The sequence below is a fragment of the Canis lupus genome, chromosome 24, assembly GCF_011100685.1.
Source record: "Canis lupus familiaris isolate Mischka breed German Shepherd chromosome 24, alternate assembly UU_Cfam_GSD_1.0, whole genome shotgun sequence".
NCBI lineage: Eukaryota > Metazoa > Chordata > Mammalia > Carnivora > Canidae > Canis > Canis lupus.
The window spans coordinates 36,636,372-36,658,695 of NC_049245.1; the positions used below are offsets into that span (position 1 = coordinate 36,636,372).

At 47.5% G+C, this 22,324-nt stretch overlaps 1 protein-coding gene across 1 annotated transcript in view; it reads right to left on the bottom strand.

Annotated features, from left to right (window-relative positions):
• Positions 1-1,928: 1,928 nt before the first annotated feature.
• The window catches only part of KCNB1 (potassium voltage-gated channel subfamily B member 1), a 101,095-nt gene continuing 80,699 nt past the window's right edge, over positions 1,929-22,324 (bottom strand). Inside the window, exon 2 of the mRNA XM_038572569.1 lies at positions 1,929-12,623. Coding sequence (XP_038428497.1) covers positions 10,614-12,623 — 2,010 coding nt within the window. The 3' untranslated portion in view covers positions 1,929-10,613. The remainder of the gene's footprint in view (positions 12,624-22,324) is intronic.

Below are 22,324 nucleotides of genomic sequence, written 5' to 3' on the forward strand. Positions count from 1 at the left end.
TTTTCTTATCTTTTTCTCTAGTTTGAAAACGACATGCCTAGTGTAGTTATTTTGGGGAAATTTATGCTTTGTGGTGCTTCCTGGATCTGTGGTTTGGTCTGACATTAAGTTTTGGAAATGCTCAGTCATTATCATTTCAAGTGTTTCTTCTGTTCCTTTCCTTCTTCTCTTTCCAGTATTCCAGTTATGCAAATGTCACACCTTTTGTACTTGTCCCACAGTTCTTGGATCTTCTGTAGCTTTCAGTCTTTATTCTCTTTACTTTTTAGTTTTTGAATTTATGCTCTACTGGAGGGGGGTAAACAATAAAATATAGTGTGTCAGAGATGGTGTTATGGAGAACAATAAAGCAGAAGGGGACAGATTTTGAGAGGTGTGTGTGTGTGGGGGGGTAGGTTGCCATTATAACTAGGATTGTCAGATAAAGGGGATGCTGAGAAGGTGACACCTGAAGGTACTGAAGGAATGTGTCATGTGGCTAGCCTGGAAAAGATGTTTTAGGTATAGGGGACAGCCAGTGCAAAGACTCTGGGATGGAACTGTGTTTGGTATATTGGAGAATTGAATGGTGGTCAATGTGTCTGAAGGGGAGTGAGGGAAGGGAAGAGTAATAAGACGGGATCTAAGAGGACTGAGGGATTGGGGAGAGGGGCTGGGAAGGAGCAGCATCATGAGGTGACTCCACATTGGGCATGTTTGAGGGACAGTGAGGAGGCCAGTGACAATGGCACCTCGCATCCTCAGGGGAGAGCTGTGTGTGGGGGGGAGTGAAATCAAAGGGACAGGTGGGGCCAGGGGATGTATGGCCTTGCAGACAGCACCAAGGATTTTGGATTTTATTCAAAATGTAATGAGAAGGCTTTGGAACTTTTTGACAATGAAGTGACATGATCAGGCTGACAGTTTGACAGGATCCCTCTGGCCACTGTGCTGAGAAGAGCTTGAAAGAGATGAAGGGTGGAAGCGGAGAACCTGGTCTGGAGGCTGTTGCCATCATTAGGCAGTAGATGGTGATGGTGTGGCCCAGAGCTGCAGCAGCGCAGGGGACGGGAAGCACAGATCCCAGATCTATTTTGGAGGCAGAGCCCACAGGAACCGCTGACAGGCCATTCATTTCAGCACTGTTTGTTATTACAAAAGTTTGGAAGCAATGTTCATGCTCAGCTGTAGGAGACTAGCAATTACTGTGTACAATAGAACACAACAGAGGCTCCCAAGAGAATGAGGGAGCTCTCCATGCATTAATACAGACATGCAGAATGATTTTCGAGATATATTAAATGACAAAAGCAATATGCAGAGCAGTGTTTATGGTATATTACTATTTGTGTGGGTAAAATAAAAAAAAAAAAACAAAGCAAAACACATAGAAAGACACACACATGGTCCTTGGATATTCTGTTCTGGGTTTTTTTGTTTTGTTTTGTTTTCCAGTCCTTATTCTCTTTGCTTTCCAGTTCTTGAATTTATGTTCTCTTGGAGGGAGGAATTTACGCTCTGTTTGAAGGGAAGTAAACATTAAACAAAATATATAAATAAAATATAGTGTGTCGGGGTGATGTTATGGAGAACAGTAAAGCAGAGAAGGGGGATGGATCGTCAAAGTCCTATGTGTGACTCTCATAGGCACCGTGAGACGTTTTGATGAGAGAGAGGTGGTGGGGCCAAGAATGTCCAGGCCCAGTTGACACGAGAGGCAAATAACCAGAATTTGGACTTTGGTCCATGAATACAGCATGGGGTGTGTTACCATTGCTTGCATATTGGGGTAACGCTTAGCCAGTTACATTTTCATACCCTCTCTCTTTCAGGTGGAGAAATGGAGCCAGTGCTGCCCCTATAGGTCCCCAGGGATTTAGTCTTCCCTGCAGATCTTCACATCCCCATCTCCCTGAGCCCTCCAGAAAATAATACAAACTCCACCAAGCTTGTTTTCTCCATACCTTTTTATTGAACTGTGCATACTTCATTAAAGGACCATTTGCTTAGAAATTCTTAAACGTTTGGACATATTTTACAAGACAGGACAGCAGCTGGAGGTCACAATTTCATCTCATCACATGCATAAAAAGACACCGTTTTTTTTGTTGTTTGGTTTATGTGTGTGTGTGTGTGTGTATTTGTGTGTGTGTATGTGCACGCACATGCACATACACACACACAATGCTCATTTTCACCTTTACAGGAAGGACTAGAGACATCAACTGACCAGAGATGAACAGGACCCACAAATGCGACCCCGAGAAAAGAATGGCTAAGGACATTGGTCTTTTATGGCTAATGTGATAGGCTTGGCCCCCATCATGGGTGGGGTGATCAGAATGGCTTTGCTGGCAGGAAAGCCTCAACCTCACACCATGGTTCCTGGGAGAGACAGAGGGTCTTAGCTAATGGAATTGGGGCACACACGACCTTAGGGGGGCACTGGGGCTCGGAAAATAGGGGAAAACCCATTGGCTCTCAAAGTCGGAGGGCGGGTTGGCCCTCTTTTCCAGCTGGACTTCCATGGCTCAGGGAATGCAATCCAGTTTCCAGATGTCAGCTCCCAAATTCCTGCCCCCAGCAAATCCCTTTTTTGTGAGCTAAACTAGAACATGAGGCTAAGAATGCAGGATAGGAAAGTAGGAAGGAGCCTGGGGCTGCCCTGTGGGGCCCCTGGAAGCGTAGCTCTGAGAAGACTGTGGCCCTTAGGGCAGACGAATGTCAAATTTGGACATTCACTTGCCCCCAACTGAGTCAAGGGGCAAATGGCATTGGTGGGGCTTACAGGCTTTAATTGGTGCGGTTTACAGGGGGGCGGGCATCTCCTTCTTTCCCAGTTAGCAATATCGTCAAGCCAGGCAAGAACCAATGAATTCCTGTATTTACTCACTCAGAAGTCAATCGTTTACACATTCTCTCACTCAAAAGAGTACTGGTTGGGTGTCTACTATGTGCCACAGGCCTACACTGGGGGACAACCCTGAGTTCCTGGCACAGAAAATGACGTTGCCAGCCCTTGGCCTGGGACTGAAGCCAGGGTAGGTCTGGAGAGCAAACAGGTCAGCTGCCCCCAGCCCAGCAGCTGCTGACCTTCTTCTTTCCTGTCCATTAGGCACATGGAGCTTCGATGTCAGGCCTATCGGAGAGAGCCCAAAACCCTAGTGAAGATCAGGGGGCCATAAGCCAAAGCCGTGGAGAAATCTGAATCTCTTAGGCATCTTCTCATGTGCTTCCTTCTGTGTTTTCCAAACCTGGATTAGCTCAGGGAGGCAAGAAGTGTGGGATGATCTGTGTAGGACCCTTGAGAGCATCTTGAGACAGAATTGGGAGTCTCCTTCGTTTTCCAGAATTGTCATGCCATTGTAGCCACCAATGTGACATATTTCTGTAGGACAGAGCCTCAAAGGGGGATCTTGGGAACTGGGTTTTTGTTTCATTTTGTTTTGGGAGAGAGTATCTGCTCAGTCAGTTCATGCCACCCTATTGTCTTGCCTCACTTCATGATAAAACCACCTACAACAGCCTGGACTTGGGGTCACCCTGAGGACAAAGCCTCACCTCCTCCAAGCCCACAATACACAATTAGGGGGAGGGAAGCCTCGCCTCCTCCAAACCACCTCTTGTATAAAATACTCTCCTTGGAGAATGCAGTATCCAGATTCACTGGGGAAGGGGCTACAGATGTGGGAGACTGGCAGCTGAAGCCTTGTTTTGCTGCAAAATTGGATTACAGCTGCCTCTCTCTTTTGGTCCTTCTGGACTTGCTTCATTGGGTGGGGAATTTCAAATGTCTTGAATGGGATTTTCTGTTTTATTTGCCAGAAAAAAAAAAAAAAAAGCCCTTTTGGAGTGGTGCCATTTGCTATTGCCTGGGCAGTTAGACCGCTGGCTAGTGGATAAAAGATAATTGCATCTCTTGTACAAAAAGCCTCAGGCCTGTGAGGGCACAGGGTCTGGGCAGAAGAGCTGAAGCACCATGAGATGGCCAGCCAGAGATGGGACGATTTCTTGGCTGGTCTGGGAAGGTAGCATTAAGCCTCATCCTACCCAGTGTGGTTCCTGTTAGGGCACTGGGGATGGGTTAGATGAATGACTGGCAGGGTCATTAAAATTGCCCAAGATAGGAAGCAGCAGGGAAGCAGGGTATCCTGCTGCCACTTCCTTCCCCGGCACTCTTGCAGAGAACTCCAGATCCTAGAATTTGAGTTTCTGCTAACTGTACTCCCTCCTTTTGCCTGATGCCTTGAGCCTGCACCCAGATGTCCAAATCACATACAGACCTCCCTGGGGGAGGGGGATGAATTTCCCTGGTTGTTCAGTCCAGTTGCCATGCAATGTGAGGGCCCTCTGCAACATCCATTTTGTGCATCATCTAGCTTCTTTTTAAGCAGCTCATGCCCCAACACAGCACCGACTTCCATGGTGAGGCAGCCCTGCCCCTGAGAAGCACCTCCTTAAACCCAGCTGAAACTGACCACTTCGTTCTCTCACACAACAGTGGCTTTCGGAGACTCGCTCGCTCGCAGCCCTCCTCCAGGCAGATGGTTTCTTCTTCGGGAGAACTGCCCCCCCTTCCCCTATCCTAGCCAGCCCTTGGATCTTTTCAGGATCTTTGCAGAGAGGAATGAACAGTCACAATTGTGAGGGGAAAAAGATGAGGGACCACTGGATTAACCAGAGCCTCTTCCGAATCCACTTCTTCAGGCTGGCATTTGGGGATGTTCAGGAGAAATTCCAGGTTAAGAAAACCAGGGGCAGTAGATAGAAACCCAAACTTCCCAATATCTCTCTAGATGAAAACAGCCACAGGATAGAGTATTTGCTTATCTGGGCATCAAACCTAGTGAACTACTGAGAGACAATTTTATTTTCTTCCTGTGCAAAAGTTTTTAAAAATTTAGTCTATTTTATTGGGCTCTGGTTCAAACCAGATTACCAGGAATTTTGGAGGTGGGAAAACTCTACATTTGTCCTTGGATTCGTTTCCTCTTGGAGTTTATCCAAGGGGATGGTTCATTGCCATGGGGGCCTGGATTCAGCTCAGAACTCTGATCTGGGCAGAGGCCAGAGTCCTGAAGCTGATAGTGAGGCAGATGGGGGTATGAACACCTAAATGAATGCAAGTTGGAAATCATCTGGCCTTTCTTCATCTTCCTGCATGAGTTGAAGAGTGGAGAATTGCTTTCTGCTGAAGATCCTGCTTCATGAGATGTCCTCTGCCCACCTGAGGCTGGAAGCTGCCAGGTGGAATTAAGACAGTACAGAAACTCCTCAGGGCCCGGATAGGTGGAAGCTGGAAAGACACCACTGCCCTTGCCACAAGTCTCTGGTGCTATGGAGCCAGGCAGCTGGGAAGGGAAGGGGAGATGAGATGGCAGATTCTGGGGGACATGTCTTCTCAGGGTTTGGCTGTAAGCTTGTCTATTATTTGTTTGTTTGTTTGTTTTTTGGTGAGGATGTTGGAAATGGATTAAAATGAGGAACTGATAAGAAGTTGATGAGATCTGAGGCCCAGCATGTTCTCTGAGGTTTGTAAGAACCTGAAAATGCTCTGGCCTTCGGATCCAATTGATGTTACAGGGGAGCGGGGGACTGGAGATGGCAACAGGCCAGCCAAGAGGGGCTTGGGTGTGTTCTGGACCTCAGGGGTAAGTTTGCTTGCGTGAGATTTTCAGTCCCAAGATCTCTGGGGATGAGAAAATTCAGTCTCTTCAAAATGCCAGCAGGGTGGGGGAGAAGGAGCTGAACCAGCCCACATTCCATCCTGATTTTGAGGGCCATCCGTAGCCCTGCTTCCCCTGGTCTCACTCCTGCATCTGTGCCCTGGATTCTTAAGAACAATAAATAGGAGAAACACACAGACAGAACGAGGATAGTAACAGTGTCCACAGATTCGAGGCCAAGTGTCAGGAAATGCCTGCATGAGGAAGTCAGAATCCAATGTCTTCCCCATCCTCAGAAAGTCAGAATCAAAAGGAAGAAAGCCCAAGGGGTGATGGGAGGAAATGAGAGAGACCAGAAAATATCAGCTATGAGAATGACCAACCATAAAACTCCTAAAATGTTATTCTATATTACAAAAGAAGCCATGAGACTTAATATCCCTATTACAAATTTGCTAAAAACACACATATGCCTACATACTTTTTATCCCAACAGATAAAAAATAGACTACTCTGAGATACATGGATATCCTACAATACAGCCCTGCATCAGATACTTCTAGAGCCAGAAACATGGCAACAGAAAATGCAGAGGTAACTGTTATTTTGGGGGCGGAGCCAGGCTGGTTTGGGTCCCCCTGGCTGAGGGAAAGCATTTGCATGCTGTCATATAAGCCGGGAGAAACCAGAAACAGGAAACTGAGCTCAGGGCTGCAGGGGACCCAGAGGTGACCCCTTCTTCCTCTCGTCACTGGAAAAGCCCTTTCCCAAAGGATCATGCCCTGGAGGCATGTCACTTCAATCTCATTGGATTCAAAGTTACCTAAATGGAGGCTGAAGCCTGGGGTTGTGTTACTTGAGACTAGCTGGCAGAGAAATAAGGAAAGGGGGGCATGGAGGGGAGGGAAGAGAGGAAGGGGGAGAAAGAGGGAGACCTGGCTCTAGTGACCCTTGTCCATGGTGAAGTTTAAATTTCAAACCCTTGTCCGTGGACGAGACACTCCAGCCGTGACTTGGAACAAGACAGATATGTTACAAACATCAATACATCACAGTTGTACAGAAGAGAATACTGTTGGTGGTGGTGTTTTCTCCTCAGAAAAGTGGGTCTTATTAGGAGAAAGGGCAGGGGTGAAGCTACAGTCACCAAGACGCGGTGGAGGAGAGCTGGGAGTCAGTTTGGCAAAGTTTGTCGTCACCAGCGCTACTCGGGGGCAAGCCGGGTGAGGTGAAAGGAATGGCCTCCTCAGGATTTTGCTGTTCCCCCCTCTTCTGTCTTCTTCCTTCTTGATCCCCAGTGCTTTTAGAGAAAGGGACTTCACGGAGACAATGTGTTCTATCCTCTTTTCTTCTTTCCCCATGAAGTGTGCTTAAGATAAAATTCCTAGAGAAGGCACTGAGAAATCTACTGCACCAAAGTCCTGTTGTTTGTCTTTACCCAAAGATAAAAAAGTGAAAACAAGCCGACTCCTCCAGAGCTCGCCCACCTCTCTCTCCGTGGGTCGCAGGCTCCCCCGTGTGATCGGGGACACACAGAGACCTGGTCCCTAGCCCTTACTGCTAATGGTGGAAGTTGGAAGCCAAGGTCCGCTGGGTTCTTGACCAGGGTTTCACCGAATTCGCCAAAGGGACCAGGCATTCACCAGCTCCAGCCCCTAGTTTGGTTTCTTTGGGTTGACTTGTTTTTATTTTTTATTTTTTATTTTTCCCATTTTTGTTGGTTCAGGAATGGGTAGGACATGGATCACTGAGTTAAAGTGCTTATTTGCCTGCAGACCATGCTCTTTCCTCTCCTCCATGAGGACCTGTCTGTCTTGGTCAGCTTCTCCATGGAGACTCTTAGGTAGATTTCCCAGTGCATGTACACAGGTACAGGTAAGGTGTACAACATTTTAAAAATCGGGGTACGTTCCTTTTTTGGCAGGTGGGGCCTGGGAAAACTTACAATACTCTATTTTGAGTTGGGCACAGGATAAAAGCTATATTCCCACAATACATACACCAAGTAAAAGAAAAAAACCAAAACAAAATGCAATACTTTCTAAGCATAGTATATGCTGAGTTTCAATTATTCTGTTTCTATAAGAACTCTATAGGACTCTGGCTAGTAAGCCTGAAAAGGTAGGTTCTTAATGATACTTCTGAATTCGTCCTTCAAAAGTGACTCAATAAAATGCTACTTTAAGGTCAGACAAACTACACGGGGAACGGAGGGCCAGGTCCTGTGTGACCACACAAGGCAGAAAGGGCCTTTGGTTACAAGGAGAGTTGCACCAATTGGTTATTAGTTTAAAAAAAAAAAAGAAAGAAAGAAAGAAAGAAAAACCATATCCAATCTGTACACTTCTCATCTGCTTCAACCAACAAATGAAATGCCTTGATTTGAAGAAGGGGTGGTAAGTTCCTTCTCGCTATATATATGGCTATATTTAAACATGTTCACTTTCCTGATATGTAAAATAGACTCTATTATTATTGTTATTAATTTTTTACAGATAGCATCAGCTCTAAAAATATCTGAATCGGAAATCACAACTATTTACTTTTATCAAAAAGCATTTGTTTGTTTTCCCTGAATTTTCACGTTTGTGCTGACGGCCGACGGAAATGGTGATAAAAACAAGGAAGAGACAGGTGAGCTGACATGGCCTGGGGAGGACTGTCCGGCGGCCGCTCCTCTGGAGGCCCCCAGCCCGCACCGTGTGCCCCGCAAAGCACTCGGGCCCGCTGCTGCTTCCTCTCTCTGGCATGCCCCCAGCACGGGATGACCTCCCACTTTCCCTGCCCCTTTGCGGGTGCTGCTGGGGTGCTCTGAAGAAACCTCGGAGCGTCAAGATACTTCGGCCTCGTTTTGTGCGGTAACACACACACTCGGAGGGATCCGCAGTCCTTGGAGACGCTGAGAAGCAGTATGGACCAGGTACGTATTCAGCAGAGAACACTGTGTTTTTAAGGGAGGTGGAATGACTCCATGTCATCATACCTGTGACAGGTGGTCCAACCTCATGCCACTGTACAGAGGGCACGCAGAAGGACTCTGTGGTATCTGTGTACTGACAGATGGATCGTGCCATCATACTAACAGGCAGACCAGTAACATATTGTATGAAGGACAGGCGAACCACTCCATGTTTGTTCCATCAGGAAGACGCATGTCTGTCACTGGATTGTGGATTGGCAGATCTACGCTACTGGACTTGGGACATCATCCATCAATGTTGTATTAAGAGAACGACATCGGTCCATTGTACTAAAGACAGGCAGATCAACGACAGGTCATCTTTACTGACAGATGGGCCAACAACATGGCATCATGCTGATCAGTGGCTCAACCCAATGTTTCTGAACTGAGGAATGGCCAACACTTCCATCCTGGACCCGACTCAGGCAGGCCAACGCCAGGTCGTCAAACTAGGACAGGAAGACCAACACCAAGAGATACACCAGAACCATTCACAATGCACACGAATACTTATTGCTTTTGTCTGTACTGGCTGCATTGATGGCTGCAGAAAGGAGGGCTGAGTTTCCGTACAGACAGTGACACTGAAAACACACCAACAGCTGGTTGACAAGAAAGAGAACAGAGTAAACACCCAATGCCCACCGTCTACTGTACTCTTCTGAGATGTGCATGTTTCCGGTACACGTGACTCTGTGAGAGGCCCCACACAAGGGCTCAAGTACCCTTCCTCGCAAAGGGGGCTAATGGGAAGCTTCAGAGGGGCAGGGAAGGAGCCCACAGACTTTGACATGGCAGACGGCAATACCAGCACAAAATCCCCCACCGTGGCCGGACACAGGCATGGAGCAACCACCCAACTACAGTCCCAAAAAGTGGCCCACGGGAAATAGTGCTTGTTTTAAAGTGCAAGATGTTGACACTGTCCCTGGTAGAACCTATTTTTGAAAAACATAAAGTGCTTTTTATTTTAACTTTTTTTTTAAAACTTGAATACCACAGGAAACAAAAAAGAATTTCTATTATAGTAGATGCTTTCCCTGCTGCAGCAGGAAGTATTCAAAAGTCTGAATTGGGCATTTCAATTGGGGATTCTTTTTTTTCCTTTCATTTTTTGCAGGTAAAAAAAAAAATCAGATTTTATTCTGTTCTTCGGTAACATACAGTCTCTTTGAATAAGCTATTTCTTTTGCATATTTGACACTTGCATATCTTTTGAGTCTACACTAGTGATGTACAGAAAGTGTTTTCCTTATACAACCCTAAAGCAATGCTCACAGTTCCTACTGTTGGCTGAGTGCCTGCCGTCTGAACCCTTCCCAGATTGCCAGGGGGCGATTAGAATCAAGTACAAGTGGTGCAACTCACCCTGATGATATTTCAAAATAAAATCTCAGGTACTACGGAACACTGAAGTCAATGAAGACATTTGAGTAAGGGTTTTGCGCTGGGATCGTGGCTTATGGCGCAGAAATTTCCCCATGACATGAGTATCTTCTGTAGCCTTCTAACAGTGGGATCCATCCAGGAGGTGATGGACAGGAGTTCCTAGAGGTGGCCAGGTAACACCCAAAACGAAATTGGTCAACCCAGCCACTTATTGTTCCAGAATCCTTCTCCAGCTGAAGCCAGGAGGGATGGTGATGCTGCCCCCACCTCCAACCCTGAGGCTGTGATGGAGAGCCATGACAGACAAGTGGGGAGTGTGTGGCCTTGGTTAGGTCCAGCATGTGGTAGTGGTGGCTGTGAGTTCTGCCCATGTTATCTTCCAAAGAGGGCAGTGGACTTGTTACAAGGAGACACCATATCCTGTGGCTTGGCCAACTTCATTCTGTCGTACCTGTCATGGCTCTCAAGGCCCTTGGAGAGCCTCCTCTGGAGTTTCACTTCTGTCTGGGGGGCTTTGCAGAGCCTTTCTGAGTTCGTGTGGAAAAGCTCTGTGGCAGGTAAGCTGAACAGCACGCCTCTCAGGTCTTGCGACAAGTCTCTGTTGCAGCTGGGGTAGCTCAGATGCTCTGATCCCGTGTGCTTCCATGGGCTCCTCCTCCCGGCAACACGCGGACGTCAGGGGAGATGTGGTTCTCGAGTTTGCACTTTTCCTGACCACTGGGGCCTTTTCCAGTCAATGCTTCTGTAGAGTAAATACAGTTCTGCCTCAAGAACTTAGGGGAGGTGGGTAAGGGGGAGCTTTCAAAGTGGTTCTTCTCTGATCTTGTCCCCACGCTGAACTTGGGACTGGTGCTCACATGGACACCCTTGGGAGGGCTGGAATCTACACTGTAGAGCACCTGCCCCTCATCATCTGTGTCCGCATCAATGTACTGGTGGACACCTGCTTCGAAGTTGAATGCTATTGCTGTGTGTTTCTCAGGTGATCGGGGGGGCGTCCTAGCACTTGCTGTGGTGTAGATGGAGGACTCTGGACTCAGTACAGGCCTGTCCAAGAGTGTGGCACACTCCAGTCCAGCGACAGCAGCTGCAGCGCCCCCCCGGTTCCTAAGAGGGTCATGGTACATCCCCAGAACGGGGACTAGTGGACTGGGATCACCCTCCATGAAGTTGACTTTAAGTGCTCGGAGCTTCAGGGGGTTGTTTGTCTTCAGAGAACTCTTGGGGCTCTCAATGAAGAAGGTAGAGCGATGGCTGGCATCAGGGGTGGGGTTGGCCTCCACAAATCTACCGCCACTGGCACCCAGAGCTCCCCGCCAGCCCATTTCTGGGGCTATGCTGCCCCCAGTCTTGCTGGGAAGTGATGCCAAAGGGCTGTGGGAGAATCTGGTGGCTTCAGGGAAGTCTGTGGCACAACTAATGAAGCTATCAATGCTCGACATGCTTCGCATATCGATGACCCCTTCTGTACGTGTGGGCAGAGGGGCTACAGGGCTGGGGATGCTCTCCATTTCAAGTTCTTCCTTTGGTTTGCTCTGTGTTGTTGACTCCTTGGTATTGAGGATGGGTTGAGATTGGGTCTTGGCCATCTTATTGTACATGTCTTCCAACTGCTGGACGTTCAGGTGCTGAGGACTAGAAGAGGATCTGGCCTTCTCAGGGGACCCCTGCTCCTTGGTTTCAAAGGACTTACTTGAGCTAGTTTCAGATAGTGTCCTCTTTGTCCATTTCCATTTGTTGGGAGACAAGTGATTATCTTGCACTTTGTCCTTCTTACCCATATTTTCTCCATTTTTCTCAACCACAATGTCCATCATTTCGATGCTCCGGGCAAAAGCATCTTTCATGTTCATGGATACAATGCTGCCATTCCTCTTGGCTCTCTCCAGAGCCTCTCTCCGCTTGATTGCTTTCTCCTGCCTCTTCTGCTCCTTGTAGAACTCAGAGAAGTTATTGACAATGATGGGGATGGGAAGAGCAATCACCAGGACCCCTGCAATGCAGCAGAGCCCCCCGACAATCTTCCCCAGGAGAGTCTTGGGGTAGATGTCTCCATACCCAACAGTTGTCATGGTGATGGTGGCCCACCAGAAAGAGGCTGGGATGCTTTTGAACTTGGTGTCATCCTCATCCTTCTCAGCAAAGAAAACAAGGCTGGAGAAAATCATGATGCCCATGGCGAGGAAGAGGATGAGCAAGCCCAACTCATTGTAGCTCCTCCGCAGGGTGAAGCCCAAGGACTGGAGGCCAGTGGAGTGGCGCGCGAGCTTAAGGATGCGGAGGATACGCATGATGCGGAAGATCTGGACCACGCGGCGGACGTTCTGGAACTGCAGCACACTCTTGTTGGATTCGGTGAGGAAGATGGTGACATAGTATGGCAAGATGGCCAACAAGTCAATGGCATTGAGTGGGCCCTTGAAGAACTTCCACTTCTTGGGTGAGGAGAGGAATCGCAGCAGATACTCCATGGTGAACCATGCAATGCACACGGCCTCCACATGGGCCAGCTGGGGGTTGTCTGTGGTCTGGCCGAACTCGTCAAGGCTCTGCAGCTCTGGCAGCGTGTTGAGTGACAGGGCAATGGTGGAGAGGACGATGAACATGATGGAAATTATGGCAAGGATCTGCAAGGAGAAGAGAGTGGGACTTAGTTACCAACCTCCAATAGGATGGTCATCCTAACACCCTGAGTCTACAGGATGTTCCTCAACATTCAAGAGTATTTTCACACCTCACTAGTCACTTGATGCCTGGATGTTTGAGCTAAAAAGGTCATTTATTCAAATCCATTTACTGTACAGACGTACAAACTGAAGCCCAGACACTGCAGTGATTTAAGGCTAATACTTCCAGGCTGGGGGTTGGCAGTAAGGACACAGGAGATCTGAAAGATGGTGTAGGGATGGCAATTTAGAGCTTGGGGTCTGGTGTCAGGTTGTTCTGGGTTTGAATCCCAGCTCTGCCACTTGCTTACCTTGAGCCAGTTATTCACTCTAAGCCTCATTTTATCTTCATCTGCAAAATGGGATGGTAAATAACAGTGTCTACCTCAGAGGGCTGCTGCAAGGAGTAAATGCCTTAACATGAGCAAAGTGTTTAGGACAGCTTCCAGCAGCACACAGAGTGTCTGATATATGCCGTCCATCCTTGTAGGGGGTGGTCTCTCAGTCTACAGCACCCCATCAGCCTAGTCCACCCAGCCTCCAAGTGGTCCAGCTCTTCTTTGCTTCCTGCCCTGTCCCGAAATGGCCTGCTATGTCCCATGGGACAATACCCTTGCTGCTCGGGTGGGCATGAGAGGCTCCGTTCTCTGCAGTGAATCCCTACTCACCACATGGGGTTGTCAAGCCTACATTTTTACTTTGATCCCTCTCTTTGGGCCTCTTCTGCCTCAGGTTCCCAAATATCACGCTTCTCTGGCTACATGGTTTGTTGGTCAATCCTGCATGGCTGTGTCTCTTCTCTGTTCAGTGAACTTCAATCTATCTTTTAAAACCCGGCCCATGTGGACCCTCCCTGAGGTAGAGGTCAGTGATTCATCAACCTTATACCCAGTGCTCAGTAATCACTTTACAAAAAGAAATATCCGATACATACAAAAGTATATCAAATTTATATATATTTATAAACCATAATCAAGTGAATGCCTGTGAACCCATGACCTGGGTGAAGAAACGGTATGTGACAATAATGCTGACATTGTCTGTGGGTCCTTTGCCACTCTGGGGGTAACCACAATTTCTTCTCATCCCTTTTCTTTTCTGGAGAGTTGTTTTTTTTCTTTTTTAATTTATTCATGAGACACACACACACACACACACACACAGAGGCAGAGACACAGGCAGAGGGAGAAGCAGACTCCATGCAGGGAGCCCGATGTGGGACTCGATCCCAGGTCTCCAGGATCATGCCCTGGGCTGAAGACAATGCTAAACCGATGAGCCATCCGGGCTGCCCTTTTCTGGAGAGTTTTAAATACAGGGCTAGGGATCCATGGGTGGCGCAGCGGTTTAGCGCCTGCCTTTGGCCCAGGGCGCGATCCTGGAGACCCAGGATCGAATCCCACGTCGGGCTCCCGGTGCATGGAGCCTGCTTCTCCCTCTGCCTGTGTCTCTGCCTCTCTCTCTCACTGTGTGCCTATCATAAAAATAAATAATAAAAAAAAATTAAAAATAAATAAATACAGGGCTAATATGTCCCTAACAAATCACTATTTTGTCTGGCTCAGGACTGACAGCCTATTGTATGTTGTTGTTTTGCTGCTTGTACTACTCTTCTACTCAGTAGCCAAATGCCACCACCACACACTGCTCACCTTGTCTCTATTTTAGCCTTGTCCTAAGAAATGACATTTGCAAAGATGCTGATTTTGCGTGCTAGGGAAAGATGCGTTAAATATTCATTAAAATAAATAGCTGCTTATTGGAATAAAACATTCCGGCAGCATACTTTGGGAACTCCTTCACAGAGTTAGGAGTGTGGTCTCTAAAGGTAGAATCCAGCTCTGCTACCCTGTGTTTCCTGGCTGAGTGGCCTTGGCATTGAAACATTCCTTGCCTCAGTTTCCTATGAATATTGTGAAATGGGGATATTCCAGTCATTCATAACTGAGGAGTGATTTTGTCCCCTCAAAATCTGACAAATGCCACAGGAATTTTTGGTTGTCATGACTTGGGGGTGGAGTGCTCCTGGCAGCCATCAGGTAGAGGCCAGCGATGCTGCTGAACACCCCGCTGTGCACAGGACTGCAATGAGGAATTATCTGGCTCAAAATGTCAATAGTACCAAGGCAGAGAAACCCTAGAGTATACCAGTAGCCAGTCCCTCATAAATTATAGAGAGGGGGACAAAGCGATTATGCATGTAGAATTATTAGCGCAGGGCTAGACACAAAGTGGGTCTGGTTTTCTGGGGCAGCCAGCCAGGGCCTTGGGTGAGCCCTGCAGTTTGCTGCTCTAGGTGGGTACAGACCAACCCCTACCCCCTCCAAAGGAGGAAGCCTGCAGGAGGAGGAGCAGATTCCTGGGAAGCCTGTTTCTTTAAGAGCTGGGAGGTCCCATTCCTGCTCCCCCTCCCCCCAGGCTAGCAAGGGAAGCCTGCTCCAGTTTCTAACCCCTAGACAACTCCAGGGAAGGCCAACATAATTGATGTTCTGCTGACAGATGCATGAATTATGCACCCGGCATATTATGCACATATTATGTACAGTCCTTAGGGCCTGTTATTCTAAGGGCAGGCACCACCTGTGTACCTGAGAATGTGCCCTCCCCTCCCCTCCTCTCAGCCCCAGGACACCTAGGAAAGAAGAAAAGGGGGCAGAGGCCTCACTGGCTCCTGTGGGAGGGCCATCTGCTGCTCAGGGTTGTGTTGGGAGGGTCAGAGCACCTGGGGCCTCTTGCCCTGCCTGCTGTGTGAGGGTCTTCACCCCCCCCCCCCCCCCCCCCCCCCCCCCCCCCCCCCGCCCAGAAAAGTTTCCTTTCTTAGACCCACTGAAGCCTTTAGAGTCAGGGCCATACTTCCTGGCTGGGGAACTTCCAAGTGGGAGTTAAACCCTCTGTGCCTCAGTTTCCTTATCTGTAAGATTTGGGCTAGTGGGGGGGGGGGTTTGGAGGCTGCAACGAGAGTTCAATGAATTCATAAGGCCCTTAGATCAGCTTTTATTGCCGTCATCACTCTGTAGTGATGTATTATATTTAATGTATGAGCTGGTTTTGGATATGGGTTTGAGTCCTGACACTATTATCCCTGGCTGTTGGCTTTGGACGAATCGATTCCCCTCTCTGAGCCTCCATTTCTCCATTTTTATCTCTAGAAAGGAGATGAAAGTAACTGATTACTTACCACATAACATAACAGCTGTTTAATATGTGTTATGTTATTAAATTATTATCCAGGTGATTTATCATCATGCCCACTCCCTGCCCCTGGACTGGTTGCTGAGGTTTGTGGGCCCCAGTGCCTGCTAAGGCAGCAGACATCCCACAAACAGCCTGAAACCCAAACAAACAGTTTTGACCTGGTCTCTGGGAAGGACCCTAGGGGTGGGGGGACCAGCCAGCACCCAGAGTCCTCCCAGCCCTTGTCAAACCCCTGTCTGGGCCTCTGCATTTCCAGCTTTGTTTTCCTGGGATCTGAGCCCAATCAAGTTTGGGCAGGACTCCAGGAACCCAGGGAGCAAAGGCAAACATCAGGACAAGGGACTTGGAGGCAGTCCTCAAATTCCCTCCCTGTGAGGAGATTCTGGATCCTGGAACCCACCTGTCTGCACTAAATGAGGGCAGAGGCTTTGGTCCTCTGGGGGAAGAGAAAAGCAGGTGGGAGTTCCCAGGGTGGGATCCAGGGGTCCTGGAGCTAGGCCCTCCTCCTAATTGTCAGCTCTGGTGGTTGATCACGGGGATGCCCACCTTTGGCTCCAGCAGCTATAAATACAAACTGTTTATCATTTCCTCCACATACTCCCCTGCTCTTCCAGGAATGTGAACAAGGCACAGAATATCTGTGCATAAAAGGGCACAGGCTCCTGTGTGGAAAGATGGGGAGACTCAAGCAGAGAAGGGAAGGGACTCATTCATGGGTACGCAGCCCATTGGTGTCAAACCCATAGAGGGACATTAGAAGCTCTAGCAAGCTGAGAGATGATCAGGGCTTAGAAATTGCTTTTTTTTTTAAACAAGTGTCATAAATGATTTAATAATTTTAAATTTTAATTCCAGGATAGTTAACCTACAGTATTATATTAGTTTCAACATACAGTACAGTAATTCAACAATTCTGTATATTATTCAGGGCTTGTTGTGATAAGTGTACTTTTATTTGGAAACTGCTCTTCATGCACAAGCAAGTGTATAACAGCATTATCCCTAAATAAAAAAGTGGAAGTGACCCAAATGTCTATCAACTGATGATGTGATCAACTGTGGTATATCCTTAGAATGAAATATTACTTATCCATAAAAAGGGATGGAGGACTGGCACAGGCTAAAATGTGGGTGAACCTCAAAAACATGATGCTGGGTGAAAGAAGCCAGACATGAAGGACCACATACTATAGGATTCCATTTAAGTAAAGTGTCCAGATAAGGCAAATCTATAGAGATAAAAAGCAGATTAGAGGCTGCAGGGTAGGAATATGGATTAACAGTTGTAATGATGTCACTGGGGTGATAAAGTGTTCTAAAATTGATTTAGGGTGATGGTTGCACAACTTAGAAAATTTACTAAAAAGTCAGGGAGCTGCACACCAGGAATGGTTAATTAGATGATATGTAAAATAAGTCTTAATAAAACTATAAAATTTTTGCTTTCCATAAAGAATATCCCATTGCTTTTGATCCTCACAACCAGCCTGATAGGTCCCAGGAGAGAAGCAAGACTCCAACCAACCCATAGCCCTGTTGTAAATCCTGTAAATGGCTCCACAAACTCTTGGATAAAGTTCTAATCTTCACATTTAACTGGCATGTGTAATTATCAGGTGATTTGCTAATTGCTGGGGGTGCAACATGGATAAGAAAGACTGTTTCTATGGCCTCAAGGAGCTGGGAGGGAGAGATGAACAAGACAATCCATAAACCCATAAAAAAGCAAGATGATGTCAGATAGTATTAAGTGCTACATGTTATTGAGAAAAACAAACCAGTGGGATCAGTAGGGAAGCAAGGGGGTAGGGTGTCCACATGAAGTTGGGTAGTTAGGGCAGACCTATTTTAGGAGGTGCCCTGGTTGTTGAGACTTGAGGATGAGGAGTATATTGTTCAAAGACCTGAGCATTCCAGGCAGAAGGCATAGCATGTGCAAAGGCCCTGAGGTGGGAATGATTTTGGTTCAATCCAACAACACAAAGCAGCTCAGTGTAGGTGAGGGCTGAGTAAGAGGGAGAGTTGGAGGGCAGGAGGAGAGGTTGGAGAGGCAGGAGGAGCTGATGAAGAGTGATAGAGAGATTTGGGTTTTTATATTGACTACCTTTCTTCTCACTCTCCAGACTATTTCCTGAATTTCCCACTGTATATTCTATACTGAATCCAGGTGAAAACACTTATAGTTCCCAAGCCTCACTGCCATGGTTGCACATACTTTGAAGTCCTCACCATACTGTTCCCTTTGCCTTCTGTGCCCTTCCTCCTCCACTTCTCCTGGCTGATTCCTACTGCCCATCAGCCCTCAACATAGTGGCCAGTGAGCCTGCTCTGACCCCCAGGTCTGGGTTGGGCATGTCCATGCTCTGGACGCCCACAGCTCCGAAGCTTCGCCCATCATAGCACTGATCTTACTGAGCTGAAATTTTCGCTTCTGGGTCCTGCAAAACAACATCGGCTCATGAGGACCCAGGCTGAGTCTATCTTGTACTGCTGTGTCCTTAGCTCCTGACACAGTGCCTGGCACAGAGTAGGTGCTCCCTAAATAGTTGGTAAGTGAATGAACAAGCAAATGAATGAAAGGGAGGCTCAGAGAACGAAGTGGCTTTTCCAGGGCCACATAACTTGGAAGAGGTAGATCTGGGACTTGATCTCTGGTCTGTGGGTGTCCACAAGATGGTTTCAAGGACGTAGGAGGAGGCAGCTTCCGGACCAGCAAACCTTTCGCTCCTTTTATGGCCCTTCCGCTTCCCTAGCTTTAAAGGGAGATTATAGCCAGGGAGTTTTAATTAGAAGGGTCACTGGTGCAGATCCGATTAAGGGGATTGGGAGCAGACTGATGGTCTGCCCCCCTCTCCTCACTGCAGTGGAGGCCACTGGTGGGGGATTGGTGAGAAATTGGGAGTCGAGAGCCTGCAGGTGGCGCTCCTGGGCACAAAGGGACAGGATGTGTCTGGACAACAATGGATGAAGGCAGAGGCTCTGGGGTGAGCCAGGCAACAGCCTTCAACAGGGGGCAACAGAGTCACAAAGGCAGAAAGGGGGTACAGTGGCATTGCTGGGGGGTATTGTAGGCATTATAAATCAGAGGCCTTTGGGCTGAAAAATTTATTTTTACTTATTTGCTCAAGTTTCAAAATTGGGAAGATTTCACATAAAAATCCAGATTTTCACATTCCCTTGGCAAGTCAGATGATGTCTACACTCAACCTGCATTCCCGACTGCAACCATTGCCTGGAGCTAAGAAGCAGTGGCCCCTGTAGACAGGGCTCAGGCTCCCCAGTTTCCCACAGGCCCCTTCACTCCTTTCGTTATCTATCAGGTCACTGTAGGTGTTGGGTTTGCCATCCTGTACCCACAATACTGAAGACTGCAACCACTTACTGCCCTTGCTACTGTGTATGAAGAACTTTCCAGACGAGATTTGCATCTAATTGTGAAAGCCAGGAACTTAGGGTCATCCTTGTTTCCACCTCCAATCCATCACCAAGTCTTGCCAATTCTGGCTTACAAACATGTTTGGGTCCGTTCCATTCCCTCTCTACCTGCAAGCTACCACCCTGCCCCAAGCCACCAGCATCTCCCATTGGACCACTGCAAACAGACTCCTTCCTGGTTTCCCCCAAAGAAACTCTGGCCCACTGTGGCAAAGACCATTAAATATCCCCAATATCTGTTCTTCCCTTCATCCATTGTACAGTTTTAGCTGGACATGAGGCTACCCAGAATAAGGACTGTATTTCCCAGCTTCCCTTGCAATTAGATGAGGCCATGTGACTAGGTGTGACCAATGGAATATGAGCAGAAATGATGCTTGCCCTTTGTTTTCTCCTTCTTCTGGCTGGGAGGCAGATGTGATGGGCAGAGCTGAAGTAACTATCTTGGATCTGAGATGGAAGTTAATCCCAGCCCTAGACTGGTCCTTTAGTGACAAAGTTTGCCAACTCCTAGTCTACCTTATAATGTCTATCTTGTTTAAACCACTGTATTTTGGGGTCTTGTTAAAATCACTTAGTCTATACTCTGCTGAACTCTCCAGGCTTATCCTGTACTTTGCTCTTTCACTTCGGGTACATTAGTCTTCCTTTGGTCCCTCACCATTCTCATGATCCTTCCTGCCACAGGGCCTTTGCCCACACTATGCCTTCTGCCTGCAATGCTTTTTCCTCCACTCTGCCTGGTCAGCTCCTCCTCATTTTTCTTAGCTCAGCTCAGGTGATCCTCCTCAGGGAAGCCATCCCTGAACTTGATTTAATCAGGTCAAATTTGTAATTGCAGTCTTTCAGAGTACATGTCTTTCTCTTTATAATGCTATCGATGTTGCAATTTCACAATAATGCCCACCTCTGTAGAATGTAAGCAACTTGAGGACAGAAGTTTGTGTTTGATTTTTCTCAATCTTGGGTCCTCAGAGCACACAGTAGATGCTCAATATGTATTTATGGAATGAGGAATCTCATTTCATTCTGAAAACCACCTGCAGGCTGTGCTGTACCCCTTGCCCTCATTTTATAACTGGGAAAACTAAGGCTTACAAAGACAATAACCAGTGTGACAACAAGGGAAATGGCTGAGGCAGGGTTCGATCCCATGTCTTCTAGGCTCTGAAGCCCTTCTGTTTTAACACCTGAGGACCTTTTTAATCCCAGAATCCTAGGGTCTGGGTTATGGTTCTTTGCTTATGTCCTCACTTGAACCATCTTCCCCAGATGATCTGACTCTTCCCTACAAGATCTGGGCTGGACATCCTTCTCCTAACAGGTGAATTAAGTTCCCATGAGCCTTGTTAAATTAAAGTAGGGATTCTGGGAGCTGGTGACATTACGACCTGCCATTCTGAGGACGATGCCTCTGGTGGTGGTGGTGGTGATGGAGACTTGACTCTGGTCCCAGCAGAGGGAGGAATGCATAGTGAGAAATGTGATCAGAGCAATGTTCTTCCTGCCTGAGTGATTGCCAATTCCCTGTATTTGCTGAGGGCACACAGAGTTGAGGAAGGGACTCTTGGTCTCAACAGTGATGAATGGTATCAGTCCACCCCTGCTGCAGTGAGCAGTGTAGTGAATAAGAAACAAGGAGCACAGGGAATGTTAGGTAAGGACAGTGTCCATGGCTTCTGCTGAGCTACAAATCTGTTCCTTTGTCCCCTGAATCTGGCAGGATGGGGAGTGGAGTGGGTAGCCTTTGAGAGCCTGGCCAGGGCAGTTGAGGGTGCTAAAGGAAGCGAAATACATTGGTCTGGATGCTGGGATTGGACACCACTCTGGCTAGTGTCAGAATGATGGCTCCGTGGTCATTCTTCACAATAGCCCGATTTGCTGGTTAAGGTCCAACATACATTTAGAAGGAAAGATTTGGGTAGCTTAACAACAGGTCTTTTTCATGTAGCATTTTAGTCTCACTAGAGATTCATGTTGAGGTGAAATGGATGCATGGGTCGTCAAGAGACTTACTTTCTATTTCTGGCTGGGCATCCTTAAGCAAGTATCTTCACATCTCTGGTCCTTCTCATGGAACAGCCACTGAGAATCTGCTGGCTCTCCAGCATAGTTCCTTTTCAAGCAGTGACTCAGGGAAACAGAGGCTCTATCATCCCAAATGTGACTTCCATTCTTGCCAAGGCAGGGGAAAGGATAGTGTGGAGAGGTCATGCTTGCCTGTGGCCAGAAGTGATTTGCATCATTGCCTCCCTTGACAGAGAGGTCTGAGATCTACACCCTGCTTTCCTCTTGGGGATGCAGTAAGTGTTCTGAAACCTATAAAGTGCTTCACAAGGGCTATAAGGAGATGGTCTCCAATGCAGGTACGTCCACAGTATGATGCACCGGGAGGTGCAGAAAGTGCAGAAAGACTGGCATTTGATGAGTAAGTCTTAGAGACCTGCCATCCAACGCTGTACTCAGAGTCAACAATTCTACATAGTACACTAAAAATGTAAAGAGGGTAGATATCACGTTAAGTGGTCTCACCATAATACAAATAAAAATAACCAGGATAGATTTAATAAACATAATAGCATTGGAAGCAGATTTTTAAAAAGAGAGAAATTCCTATTATTTCTACTTTAATAATGAAAAGAAAAGAAGAAATCCAGTTTTACTGATGTCGAGTCCATGAACCAACACTGGCACCCTGCTTGCTCTCTACAGCTATCGGGGAAACAGAAGTGCCCTGGAGGAAGAAGAAGGGGAACCTCCATTCGGCAGGGTGGCAAAGAAACCCTCACATCTTTGCCGGCAGCCCTGCAGTGTATGCCTGGCATGGAAGAGACTTCTAGGACTCATTCCTCTCCCATTCCTGTCTTCTTCCTGGGCACACCGGAGGCTTCTACTTCCTCTGTGCAGAACTATGTGACTCGCTGTGGCCAATGGGCTTTGCACCGGGATGATGTAGATGGCTTCTGGGCTGAGGGTGAGTGGGTGTGAGTTCCCTTCCTCTCCTCAGCAAGAATGGAGGTCTCGTGTTGAGA